Source organism: Lagopus leucura, unplaced genomic scaffold (genome assembly GCF_019238085.1).
Source record: "Lagopus leucura isolate 7727_CA_CO unplaced genomic scaffold, USGS_WTPT01 Super-Scaffold_100030, whole genome shotgun sequence".
Classification (NCBI taxonomy): Eukaryota; Metazoa; Chordata; class Aves; order Galliformes; family Phasianidae; genus Lagopus; species Lagopus leucura.
Window position 1 is genome coordinate 4607953 of NW_024962281.1, and position 13757 is coordinate 4621709.

Below are 13757 nucleotides of genomic sequence, written 5' to 3' on the forward strand. Positions count from 1 at the left end.
AGGGTGTATAACTATATCAATAAAAGTAATAAAGATCTGTTTCAGCATACAAAATACCAGAAAAATCTGGCATTTTGAAAGATATTAAATACATATACATGTATATGAAAGTAACATTTGGGAACACAGAATGCAAGGAAAGAAAACATAACGTGCGGGTTTTTCTCTTATTTTCAAACTCGCTTAAAAAGAGAACTCCGCTCAGTTTTCGCCGCCCGTCCCCTCTCTCCTAAAGCTTTCAGCTGGGCGCTACCAGCGGGCTGCCGGCAGCTCTGGAGGCGGTCCGAGCTCGGCCTGCGCTGGCAGGGCGGCCCCGCGGCACGGCCCCGAGCTGCGGGACGAGGCGGGCCGAGCGCTGCCGGAGCGCAGTCATGTGATGGAGCGAAGATGGCTGCCGGGGAGCCGTGCGCTGCCGCGGGGATGAAGGAAGACTTTGAGATCATTGACAAAACGCAGGTGCCTGACACAGCCGAGCTGAAAAACGTGGAAAAAGAAAAGGAGGAAGCGAAGTGGTCCGCTCCCATCTTATCGCTGGCAAAGAAAGCCTCCGAAAACCTGGCGCTGAGCTATGGCAGCGCTCTGAAGTCTGCGGCTTCGGTAGGACTCATATCCAAAGCAGTCAGCAATGACAGCACAGCAAAAACAAGTATGGCTATGTCTATTTAGTAAACTTGCTTTTTATGCGGCACAAATAAGTTTAGTTCCCGTAAGTGGCGTTAAGTAGTGTGATGCTTTATTATTACTTTGAATTTAGGGTGTTTTGTTTTGTTTTTAATGTAATGCTGCGCTTGTTTCTTTAAGCAAGAGCACACAGGCAGCACAGGAGAAGTTAACAAACTATAACCAGAAGAGCCCTAAGCTCTTGTAGCTCTTGTCAGCATCCTTAGATTCACTTGTATTTGTGGTTCAGGTGGCTTTTCTTGATTCCCTTTCTGCCTGAAGTTGTCCTGAGCAGCAGCCTGCTGGCGGGGTGCCTTCCTGGGAGGGAATGACTCTGCTTCCTGCACGGCTCACACGTCAGACAGCAGGCAGCTGGACTAAGCAACGGGTTGCTTACAAACTAATTGCTAACTGTGCTGAAAAACATCTCCTTTAATCACAGCTTGCTTTATTAAGCATTGCGTTCATGGGTGTAGTAACATGGGATTTATGGAAGAGCTCTCTTAAGACTGAATTAAGTGGGATCTTTATGGAAATTAAATCTCAGTAATATTTAAAATACAGGAAACAAACCCATTCAAATGCAGTAGTACATGAGCACATTGGGCTGCAGGCTCCCAAGCTGGTGTCTGATGGCTCTGGGGCAGCAGAGCTCAGTTATGCTAGCTGGTTATAATCTTTTTGTTTTGAATATTACGTATTCAAGCTGCATTCCTGAGGATGAATCGTAACTGCATGGTGGAATAAGGCTGATAGAATATTTTTTGTGTGAAAATTCCTCAGTGATGCACAGTCAGAGGTCAAGATTTCCTGTCTAGAAAGCAGCCTCGATTCTTGTCTCTTTCTGCATCTATGGAACTCACACCAAACTTCTCAACTGGGGTGATCCAGTGTCTGTTCACATTTCATACCTGTTCTACCCTCCTGTATAAAGCACTTCCCTGTTAACTTTGACCAAGCATCATTTGATTTAAATGAGGTGTTTTTTAGAAATAACTTGTGGCCTGCAAGTCTATATGTGGAAAAGTAACAAGTTGTTCCCTGCTGCCATCTTTTTGTACGGATTTTATTTAACTTCCCCCTACTTCAGATCTGGCGATCACGTGTAGATTCTGCTACATGCTGTGTGGTCAGCTGGACAAAGGAGGGAAAGGCACATCATAAACCCATTTTCTGTCATTGAAGAAACTGTTCTGCCTGGCTGGGAAGGCAGGAGATGCAAATTTAAAGAATGCAAATCAAGAAAGACTGTCTTAAAGACCAAAAGATGGAGAACTGTCACCTTTTCTTTATGCTATTCTCCTACTGTGTGTAGAACAGTGTATGGTAAACAAAGCATGGAGCTTCAAAGTGATGTTAAAATCAGCCGAACTGAGTCAGACACTACAATAACATGTTTTTAAAGATTGCATATCTGGGATCTTTTGCACTTACGTAATTCAGTTTGTGAGCTTTGAGGGTGGACTTGGATAATTTGCTAACACCTGGCTACTCTGCATGTACCAACTGGTACGTAGTTTTGCTAAAGGTGTGTGTGACTGTAGATTTCCAACAGACTAAGCAATTGTTTGTTACTTAAACTGAATACAAATCATCAACAGTGCTGTTTAGTTGAAATTTGTGTTCATAAAGAACACTTCATTCACAGTATTCATTTTTTAAGTCTTCTGGATAATATATATAGTGTTATATATATGCATCTCTTCAGAAAGGCTTACAAGCAAAATATCCCTGATAAGTGAAAGTTCAAGTTCAGAAAACAGCATAACAATATATATTCAGTTGCTACTGAACAGCTCAGTATCTAAACAAAGCCACAGATTTCTTATGTCTAGTCAGGCTTTTTTCTCTGTCCTCAATGTCCAACCTGACATTAAAAACCAAAATGCTACAGCCCTCATAATCCTCAGTCTCAGGCATTATGAGCAACTTTGGTACTGATATGGCAGAGCTAGGCTGCTGGGAGGACAGGACTTCATGTGCTGTGATTTGCTGAAATAATTTGGTTAGGATAACTTTGCTTACACTCTTCTCACAGGGAAATGTTACACTCGATTTTAACTCTACATTACTATTCTGTGCACGAGAAGATCACGAACTACTACTCAAACGGACTTCTGTGCGGTGTTGCTAATAGCCCTCACCCTCTTCCACGTGACTGACAGGGTTGTACCTTTTAGACTCACTCGTTGTAACTCTCATTCCCGCAGGCGACCAGGCCGCCCCCACAGCACAGAGGCAACAGGCTTCTTAGCGCAGCGCGCTCGGCCCAAAGCTCACGTAGTCGGCCGTGGGCCTGCGCTGACTGAAGCAGTAGCTCACCGTCTCGGGGTTTTGGTTGGTTGCTGTGGGTTTGTTTTTGTTGGCGATGGGTTTTGCTTGTTTTCTGCCTCGCCCCGCGTTCAGGTTACCGCGCTCAGGTCAAGGTGAGTAGCGCCTCCCGTCCCTCAGAGGCGGCGCTGTGCGCGCGCGGGACGCCCTGCTCGCAGAACGAACTATTTCTAAAATGGCGCCCGGCGCGCGCGGGCCACGCTCAATCTCGCGAGAGTTCAGGATTGTTGGGGGCTGCTGTTGCCGTGGTAACTCGGGAGCACAGGGGCCTGGTCTGAAGCGCCCCCAGTTGGGGCCGGGCGGCGGGGGACGCCGCGCTGCGGGGGGCGGCGGGAGCGCGTTTCTAAAACCGGCTTTTCTGTTTTTGCCCCTCCCCGCCGCACAGCCGCGAGGCACCACGCCATGGAGGAGCGCGCCAACCTCATGAACATGATGAAGCTGAGCATCAAAACCCTGATCCAGTCGGCCCTGAGCCTGGGCCGCACCCTGGACTCCGACTTCCCTCCTCTGCAGCAGTTCTTCGTGGTGCTGGAGCACTGCCTGAAGCACGGCCTGAAAGGTGGGCTTGTGCGGCCGTGCGCTGAGGGGAGGCCCGCAGTGACACTGGTTGCGCTGTGCCCGGCCGTGTCTGCTGTGGGCTGTGTGGTGCTCTGCCGGCTGTCCGAGCGCCCTGTGGCTGTTTGTCCTCTCAGCTGTCCGCAGGTGTGTGGGTGTGGAATGGCGGCTGGGAGGCTGTCGGTTCTTATCACGAACTTCTCTGTGTGCTCTCTGTAGCGAAGAAGACCTTTATTGGACAGAACAAATCGTTCTTTGGTCCTTTGGAGCTGGTGGAAAAGCTTTGTCCTGAAGCATCAGATATAGCGACTAGTGTCAAAAATCTGCCAGAGCTGAAGTAAGTTCCTTGTTGGGAATTACGTGTTTCGCTCACTCTGCTGGGAAATGCAATCCTTCGGGTGGTTTCTTAGCTTCATTAATGAGATCTCGTTCCAAAGAGACAAAACAGGGTATGTAGGAGGCGTTGAGTGCTCCCAGAGATAAGGAGGCTGTCTCAAAATATTCCGCTCTTCTGTTTCAAATAGTGCACTCAAAAACAGCATTGCAAAATTTCAGTAAGCGTGCTGCAGATGACTGTAGGATCTTCACAGGTGGTTCTTTCCCCTTGTTCCCATCACTTTTATGGCTTTGTCTAACTTCGTGTGTATGTGCATTTCGTTTGAGGCCTCAGGATAATGAAGAGACTAGTTTTGTTCCCAGAATGTATGAACGGTTGGGTTCTGGTGTCAGCTGAAGATATGTAGGGCTTTCTGATTCAGGAAGATGTTACAGTATACTTTCCTGACACTGAAACAACAGAATGTAATCAAATCCTTCTCTTGCTCTGGCCACAAAACTATTTCTTTTGAGATTTAATTAATTTAATAAATAAGTGCCTTCATCTCCCTTTGTAAAGAGAGAATTTTCAATTGCACAGCTCTACTTAAACATTTTTGCTTTACCAAAACCTTAATGTTTCGTTTTAGGACTGCTGTAGGAAGAGGAAGGGCTTGGCTTTATCTGGCACTCATGCAAAAGAAACTGGCAGATTATCTTAAAGTGCTTTTGGACCATAAACATCTATTGAGGTAACAACACCAATACCTTGCATTCACTGAATCCTTGCATAGCTGTAGAAAAAAGTCATTAATTGTCCCATTTAACTTTGGGTTGTTCTTGCATTCTGCAAGGCAATAAGTTGTTCATTGTTCTTGCAGTGAACTTAGGGTCAGGAGAATTTTCTGTTTTGCATCTTCTGCCTCATGCACTACCTTAGCAGGGGGAGGCTGGTCAGCTGAGCTTTAAAAGCACAACATTACTGCTTATGTTATTTTAGTGATAGAGGTACCGTAGTAATTATGATGTTCAGTGATGCCTTATCTTATTTCTTCTAGTGAATTTTATGAACCTGATGCACTGATGATGGAGGAGGAGGGAGCAGTCATTGTGGGTCTCTTAGTTGGACTGAATGTCATTGATGCCAACCTTTGCTTGAAAGGAGAAGACTTGGATTCTCAGGTGAAGATTAAGTTTAAATATGATCAGTCCTTAAAATAATTGAGTTGAATTAAGCACTTTGATAAATACTTTACAGAGATGAGCCTAGAATTCCTAAATCTGTTATGTAGATAGGGACTGTCATTGCTTTTGTAAGTGGACGTTTGAATTCCTTGCATAAGAAACCAAACTTTAGATGAAGTGAGCTAAACACACGAGACATGTTGCAGTCAGTCTGCTAAGGCCTTGTGGGGTCTTTTGTTTTGAGGGTGAGTGGAGCTTTTCCTTAGGCTGGGGGGAGGGAGAGTGGCAGGAATGTCCTGCATAGAAGCTGGTCATGTTTCCATACTGACAAGTACGAAAGTATCCATCTCCTTCAGTAGCAGCTTATGGAAATGCTGTCAAAAACAATAACTTCAGGGAAACTGAGTGCACCCAACGTGGTGGTTTTGATGCTGACAGATACTGGCCTGGAGGTTTGCTTTGGTTGTGAAGGACATAGACATTATCTGTCTTCCCAAATCCAAACATTTAGATTTTTACTTTTTTTCCAAATATAAAGAAATGCCTTCTGCTACTCAGAATTGTGTTGTGAAAGCATGGCAATCTCTTAAATATGTTTTTCAGGTTGGAGTGATTGATTTTTCTCTGTACCTTAAGGAAACACAAGACAGTGATGGCAAACAGTATGTATGGTGGATTAGTGATTCTAAATTGTTTGGGTTTTGTGTTTTGTTATTTTTTATGGACAAGCCCATCTGTCAGTCTGTAGGAGCACATCAGTGCTAGAGATATCAAGCTCTCTTATTAACTGAAAAAAGAGAATCCTAAATAGATTCACTAGCTAAACAGAAGTACAACAGTAGTTGATCCCGTGGCAGCTTTAACAATGTGGTGAGGAGAGTCTGTCCTGAGCCAGCACCAAACTAATGACACTCAAAATGTGAACAAAATGTGAACTTAGCCTCTGCTAAGTCACTGCTTGATTTCTGAGCACCAGCTCAGTGACATGCTCAGTGAAGGAGCTGTTTCTGTGGGAGATACCAGTTATGGAGAACAGAAGTATTTTTACTGGAAGTGTTAAGTGATGATGTTACTGCTTCCTGACCTTGCTCAAACACATTTCTATCACAAAAAAAGATTTGCAAGTGCATGCTGACAGCCTCTGTACAAATTAACACTATCGAATGGAGAGAAGTTTCTTCTCAATCAATACATTATTGCTTTACAATTAGAGATGGAGGCATTACTGCTGTCCTTGACCAGAAGCATTATGTGGAAGAGCTGAACCGGCACCTAAGGTAGGACTTTCTGCTGTTCTGAGGCACAACCAGTCACTTTCCCTTACAGCTTTAAATGTCTTTGCTGTCATTCTTGCAGACTTTTGTCTGATTATGAACTGTCTTTTTTGATTCTCTGCCGAAAACTTAGTTTCATGTTGCAATCTTAGTCTTCTTATGGCAGATGCTAGGAGAAAACAAGTTCTGTAGTAATAGTTGACTGTTCTGAAACTTGCTAGTGGTCAACAGAGGATTTTGCAGATGGATTTGTGACAGTTTTCCCTTGAACAAACATCTCAAAGTCCATCCTTTAGATGGAGATGTGTTCTTATGTAGCTGCTCAGTGCTGGTAGCTGGCTTCATTTAACCTCTGCAGTATCGAAGAGGTGTTAAGACTAAAAGCTAACCCAAAACAGCTGTCATAATGAACAAAAGTCATTGTTAGCAAATACCAGATGATGGAAGTATGGTTGTAAACAGGAATAAACCTTGAACATTGGCACTTGTATTGTTTTCATGCATTATTTTTTTCTCAATGCAGTTGCACAGTCACAGATCTTCAGAACAAAATAGACTGCTTAGAAAAGACCAACTCAAAGCTGCAGGAAGAGGTTTGTGTCTGGCTATTAAGTGTTTCTTAGCTTTCTTCTGTCAGAGACAAAACACCCAAAGAATTCACCACACACTTGGACTGAGTTGATAATAGTGAAGTATGGAGGATTTCCTTCATCAAGGTCTTTTTTGTGCAGCGATGTCTCCACCCAAAATTAATCTTATCACTAAAGAACACGATTTGTCTCGCTCTGCTCACACACCTTTATACACATCTCTCGTGTGAGTTAGAATGGAAATCGGGTAAAAATAAAAGAATAAAGTTCACTTTGGCAATCTTTCCTAGTTGGGAACCACAATAAAAGCCATCAGTACATGTGACGAAGGCTGAGGGGATTTTTTTTGCTTGGTTGGTATTTGTTTTGCTTGTTTTCAGGTAATGGTTGTTTTATTGTTCATATTACATGCACTACATGCCTACAGTCTGAACTGATATAATTCAGCATCCAGTGCCTTTTGGGGAATCTCCACTTGAAACTGCCATAATGTTCCAGCAGCTCCGTGGCTGCCTTGTGCCTTGTTTTGGGTACCAGGAAGAGCACTGCACATAAAGACCTGGGGTTGTGTTTGGCTTTTTGTGCTGTGACTCAAAAATAAGTGATGAGGGCATCGAGCAGAGGGCACACTAATAAACATTGTGGCCTTGTTGAGGCTGTAGGGTGAGTATAGCTGCAAAATGGCCTGGCAGCTTCTGGGAAGAATGAAAGGGCCAAGAGAGAAATGAGCTCCAGACTTCTTCTGGAGGATTTCTTCTGGTGTTTCATGTTCGTGCAGTGATAAAATACAGACATGTTTTTTTTTCCACAGCTTGCAGCAGCAACTGACCGAATTGGCTCACTGCAGGAAGAGCAGCAGCAGTTAAAGCAACAAAACGAATTAATTCGGGAACGAAGTGAAAAAAGTGTTGAGGTAGGAGCATGACTTGAAGGTGGGGTCCTTAAAATAAGCGAGTTCTCTTGTTCAGCTACAGTTAGAGCTCTTGAAACAGCTTTGAACTGGAATGCAATGGAGCACAGCTCAACGCACTTCTGTAAATGACTGTTTATGTCTGCTACTTTTTCCATTGTGAAACAATAGGATTTTGCTTGAAATCGCACGCAAATCCTTCAGTGAAACAGTATTTCTCAGTTGCAGCCGAATTGTAGCGTTGTGATTTTGTGGTCTTTGCAATTGTTTCCTCTAGGTGACAAAAGAGGATACAAAAGTAGAACTGGATACTTACCGGCAGTCCCGGCAGGGTCTGGATGAAATGTACAGCGATGTCTGGAAGCAGTTGAAAGAAGAAAAGAAAATGAGGCTGGTGAGGAAACTTACCTTTCGTTTCACTCTCTGTAGGTACAGGTCTGCCTGCTGTGAGCTAGGATTGTGAGCATGTGGTGCATGCTGTGCATTTCTCTAAACTATTCAGAATTCATGATGGATTTGGAAAGAAGATGCTGCTCTTAGGTCATTTACAGTGTCAGAAGAGAACTGCAGATCTGGGCCTATTTAACAGAGTACCAGGATTATTTGAGCAGAGACTTGAGCTAAGAGCACAGAAAGGCAGCTGCTGCTGTGGGATGCCAGCAGCCACGTTCACAGTTACCTGCAAAGCAGTGACGGTGAAATGAGTGCCAGGCTCATTGAAGCTTGTGGTTTGTGTTCAGACCATCTCCAGCCTGCAGGAAGTTGCACAGCTGAGATGCACACCATGCTCTACATTTTAGGGCAAGAGCTCAGATCTGCTGCCACGACCTGGAGAGCTGAAATGGTTTTTTGCCCTTACTGACTCACTGTATTATTTGAGACTAACTTTTCTGTAGAACTGTAGGTCTGTACCTGAGAGAGTAATGCAGAATTTCTGTCTGGTTTGATGTGGGCCTTGGGAATACTTATCTCCAGTGTGATTACCTAGCAGTAATTAAGAAATCTTCTTTGTAAGGAACTAGAGAAGGAGTTGGAGCTACAGATTGGAATGAAAACAGAAATGGAAATAGCCATGAAACTTCTGGAAAAAGATACTCATGAAAAACAAGATACCTTGGTTGCACTTCGCCAACAGTTAGAGGAAGTGAAAGCAATTAACTTGCAGATGTTTCACAAATCTCAGGTATGTGCAGAGCAGAGGACAGAGCAGCTGCAGTGATGGCCTTGATGTGATGGTAACGCACGTGTGTGTATCTGCAGAAATGGGTGCATCTGTTTTCTTAGGAGTATCTGTTTTAGAAGTTGTTTGGTTCCTTTTTTAGCTGAGTTTTGTTATTAATACGAGACTGGGTGTTTTTGGAAAGGACTTTCCCTGAGATGCTGAGCACTGTGCTTGGGATCATCCAGGAGGCGCTGAGCGAGTTGTGGAGAAGCAGCTCTGGCAGGGAGGGAGGGTGGTTTGGAGGTGTCTGTTCTGACAGCTGAAGGAGCACTCTTTAAAAACACAGTTGCTTCCTGCAGCCAGAACTGCCCTGCTGCTGCTTCCCCTTGTGTCATTTGCCTCTCAGTTGCACTGCATTTCACACTGCTTACCAAAAAACCAGCAAGCTTCGCTAAACCAATAGAAAGCCAAGTTTGTGTGTTGGTTTTTTTACTTCCCTGTGAAACAATGTCCTTCAAGTGCAGTTTTTGCATTCAGATCACAAAAGTAACAAATATAATGTGACAATTTCCTTCTTCAGACTCTTTAAGAGAAGGCTTGGCCTGTAGCTGATCTCTTAAGTTTAAATGTTATTGGAATCAAGTTTTTTTGTTCTGAGCTCTTAACAGAGCAGCTGAGCAGTGTCTGCTCTGCCACTATCAGCGTCTGTTGGCACGCTGCTCTCAGACCTGGCACGGTTTGTCACAAACTGCACAGGCTTTATCTGCTGACTGAGTGACCTTCAGAAAACTACAGTGTATTGTCTGCAATCCCCGACTGCTTTATTCCTGCAGAATGCAGAGTGTTCTTTACAACAGAAAACAGAAGCAATATCTTCTTTTGAAGGAAAAACGAATGAGATGATGTCTTCTATGAAACAAATGGAAGAGAGGTAATAATTAGAAGCTCAATACCATTGGTCGGTAGAAGGTTGTTATAGACCTGACTGAGGTTGTTATAGAATGGCTTTCTGTTTCTCAGTATAACACTCACAAATGTCTCCTGTAGATACGTGGGGTGCATGCCAGCATTCTGCTCCTTTTCTCCCTATTACCACACTCCACGCTTATCTGTTCCCTTCGCCCAAGCAGATATGCACAGCACTGACTTGTCTGAAAAAGATCTGTAGGCAAACTGTTTAAAAACTGTGTTGGCGTGGGTTTAAGAGCAGGTATGACCTGGGAGTTCTGCAGAAACAGCTTTCTAGAACTCCTGCTTCCCCACCAGTACCTTCAGTTCTACTTTCTGTAAAGATCTATGCGAAAAATGTGAAAGAACAAAATGCCAGTGAATAGATGAGGAAAATGTGAGATGTCAGCAAATATGTTCCTTACTTTGCAGATTGCAGCATGCAGAAAAGGCAAGGCAAGCTGCAGAGGAAAGATGCAACAAGATGAAGCAAGAGCTTGCCAGCAGACTTGACACTTGTCGGCAGCAAATGTCCCAGCTGGATAGCAAATGGTATTTCAGTGCTATTTCGTCTCATCAGTTCTCCTTTTTTTGTTTTATTTTCCTTCATTTCTATTTGTTTAAGAAGTGCCTTCAGTGCTCATCCTGTAGGCTTGGTGCATCAGTGACTGTCAGCCACAGCAATTGGGATTTCCTGAAGGCAGACTGGGGTTGGTGCTCTTATCCTCCCAGGTTTGTAACACGAGGTTTCGTTCACTGCCTGCACATCAGGGCAGGGCGTTGTTTCAAAGGTGGCTGTTGGAACACAAGTAGTCAATGCATTTTTGTGGAGATGGTGTGGTTGCTTTTTTTCTTCCTTCTGCCTATTCACCACTTTCACTGCTTGTTTTCTGTACTCTCTAAGTACTACTATGGGTTTTTTTTTTTGTCTGCTGCTGTAACATCTCTGTTGTTTCCTTTGGCAGAATGCTGATGTAGGTTTTGTCCTCTTTAGGACAAGTTTTCTTCTCATATTGCTGATAGCCTTAAATGCCATAGGATGTTTTTCTGCTGTAGAGTTCCTCTGAATCAATGATTTTTTTAAATAGCTCAACTCTGGAAAAGGAATTAAAATCTGAAAAGGAACAGAGACAAACTTTGCAAAGAGAACTACACCGAGAGAAGGATGCCACCTCTCTGCTTAGAACAGAATTGGAACAAATGGAAGGACTGAAAAAGGTATACGTGGTGCAGGCATGCTGTGTTCAGAACTAAAGCCGGCTTGAAATGTATCTTCAAGCACAGAGAACAAATGAGTTAGATGGGCTTTTCTTAACACGTGTGTGGGCATAGCACTGCTGCATTCTGGCTGTGCTCAGGGGTGATTAAAGCCTGAAACTGTTCCTTTTTTTCTGGTAAATATGGTTAAATGACTTCATTGTTCTCACTGCAGGCATCCATGGGTAGTTCCTCCATCTAACACTAGAAATGAACCCTTAGAAATAGGCAGCTTTGTAAAGAAGTTTATGCTTGTGATTTGCCTTGGTGTTTCGGACAGACTGTGTCTCAGATCACACTTAGCACACAAGCTTGAATTTTGAGTTTGATTTTACAGGAGCTGAGAAAATTGCAAGATGAGAAGCAGCAGCTGGAGAAAGTCTGTGAGGAGCAGGAGCAAGCTCTGCAAGAGATGGGGCTTCATCTCAGCCAGTGAGTGATAGGAGTTGAACTGGGGGTGGCGTGACTTGGAGGGCGGGGTTTCAAATTAATTACAAAGAAGTTTGAGTCCATTTGTAGAACAGGTAGATGTGAGAATTTGAGGAGGCAGTTACTGCACAAGGCGAGGCAAAACGGCCGTCCTTGTGTGAGTGAACTGGCAGGGATAAGAAACAATGCAGTAAATGCTTAGTTCATAACGTGGAACTCTGCTTTTTCCACACTGCTTCTGAATATACCAAAAACAGGGCGTACCCTGAGGTGGCAACGTTTCCTGGTGATACAGAGTGGCTCAGAATGGTGACAGTGAGCTGACTGAAGAATTGATTCAGTGGCTGGACAGGGGAAGGGCAGGTAAAACAACGCTGTGCAGAGGGAATCATTTCTTCTTTTCTTCCCCCCAGATCTAAGTTGAAGATGGAAGACATTAAAGAAGTGAACAAAGCACTAAAGGTACTCTCTTATTCTGTGGGTATTTTGGCTTACACGTGCATTTCACTTAACACCTTCAAAGTTCCCCACAGTTAACTCTTGATTTGTTTTACCCTATCTTAAAAAGATGGCTTTTGGAAAAAGAATTACAAACAGTGTGGATAAATTGCTTCTGAGCCTTATGAATGTACTTATCTCCAACGTGAGTGTTTTGTTCCAATTTCTTAGGGTCACACCTGGCTGAAAGATGACGAAGCAACACACTGCAAGCAGTGCGAGAAGGAATTCTCTATCTCAAGAAGAAAGGTACCGTTGTTCACTGGATTTCTCCTTTTTCTCTCAGGAAAGAAAAGTGCTTTGTATCGTTTGCTGACTGCCTCAGTCTGAGGACTTGTGGGTGTGAGAACGAAATAGAGCAGTAGTTTGGTGTTTCCCGCTCTAAGAACAGTACGTCTCTGCTTGGGCACTTTGCTTGGCAGGAGGCTGTTGTGGGTTGTGTTCTCCTGTGCTGTGATTTGTCCTCATTTCCTGCTGAGTTCAGGAGTGAGGAGGGCTGGATGCTGACAGGCTGAGCTTGGTGGTGCCTTCCAGTTGCAGGGGACGGGGACCTGCTGCAGAGCTGGGGACAGTTCTGTGTGCCTGCAGGCAACGGGGCAGGGCCCACCTGTGTGCTGGTGCAGCCAGGTGTGCCAGAACACAGCTGAGGGGCAGCAGGGCAGCTCCCCTGGCCCGGGGCTGAGGGCAGCTCACAGCAGCTGGGGAAGTTAAGCTGCTTTGTATGAGTTCTCTGCATAGGAGATGGTGCTGTACAGGGTGGGATTCTGGGACTTGAGGATGAGATTAGTGGACTCAAGGCTTTTGTCGTACCTCCTCAGTACGCTTCCTTTGTAGGCAGCTGTTCTTACTGCAGTTCTCTGCTTGTAGCATCACTGCAGAAACTGCGGGGACATCTTCTGCAACACCTGCTCCAGCAATGAACTGGCGCTGCCCTCGTACCCTAAACCTGTCCGTGTCTGTGACACTTGTCACACCTTGCTACTTCAACGGTGTTCATCTAATTCCTCCTAAGCCCCTGGAAACCTCAGAGGGACCGACTCAGCATTGGAGAAGTAGCCATCATGGATTCTGAATTCCAGGCACCTCTGCAGCAGCGTCTGCTCTATTTTCCATCGTTAGGACAGGTCAGTGTGGAAGAATGGTCGGGGTAATGCAAGTGGGATAACTAAAATTGTATTACCTGAGTTCCATTCAAATTCTATTTGAGACTAAAATGCAAATCCATTTTCTGATTTTTTATACAGATGTTTGTATTAATATTTGTATATGGGATTTCTAGTTACTCAGTCCCCCTAGAAGTTACTTTTTCTGTACATGAACTTCAGTTCCTCTGTATCCTCACTGTAGGCATTCCTGTGACACTGGCTAACGTACAGCTGTGTATGGGCTAAGGAAAGGAATGTTCACTTACCAATTGTCTATGGAAAGAGCTTATGAGTGTCCATGAATGTGCCTTCTGTATTCAGAGTAAAAAACCTACACCTTAACACTTGTTCTGAAAGTAGCTGTGAGCACAGTGTGGTAGCTGCACAATAAAGTCTTTTGCAAAAAGATTCAGTTCTGACTTTTTCTAATGCTCCATCAGTCCCATAGCCTGGAAGCGAGCCTTGTTACAGCATGGTGCAGGGCTAAGGCTTAGAAAT

General features: G+C 44.3%; 1 protein-coding gene across 2 annotated transcripts; it reads left to right on the top strand.

Moving 5' to 3' along the window:
- The first annotated feature begins 376 nt into the window (after positions 1–376).
- RUFY1 (RUN and FYVE domain containing 1) lies at positions 377–13667 on the top strand. Of its 2 annotated transcripts, none has more exons than XM_042881723.1 (18): positions 377–646; positions 3377–3550; positions 3766–3883; positions 4512–4613; positions 4920–5043; positions 5650–5708; positions 6258–6323; positions 6844–6913; positions 7722–7823; positions 8098–8214; positions 8836–9003; positions 9816–9913; positions 10363–10482; positions 11019–11148; positions 11525–11619; positions 12030–12078; positions 12286–12363; positions 12982–13667. In XM_042881723.1, the coding sequence occupies exons 1-18, from the start codon at positions 388–390 to the stop codon at positions 13123–13125; spliced, it is 2073 nt and encodes a 690-aa protein (XP_042737657.1). In that variant the 5' UTR covers positions 377–387; the 3' UTR covers positions 13126–13667. The 2 variants fall into 2 exon arrangements, with proteins under 2 accessions (XP_042737657.1, XP_042737658.1); XM_042881724.1 differs by having other exon boundaries at positions 515–597.
- The last annotated feature ends 90 nt before the right edge of the window (positions 13668–13757 follow it).

What these genes read in the sequence shown, in the direction of transcription:
- RUFY1 (XM_042881723.1), top strand. Translation starts at nt 388, where the DNA reads ATGGCTGCCGGGGAGCCGTGCGCTGCCGCGGGGATGAAGGAAGACTTT. An exon ending in CAAGACAGTGATGGCAAACA is followed by an intron (nt 5,709 to 6,257) that starts GTATGTATGGTG and finishes CTTTACAATTAG; the next exon opens with AGATGGAGGCATTACTGCTG. An exon ending in AAGTGAACAAAGCACTAAAG is followed by an intron (nt 12,079 to 12,285) that starts GTACTCTCTTAT and finishes CCAATTTCTTAG; the next exon opens with GGTCACACCTGGCTGAAAGA.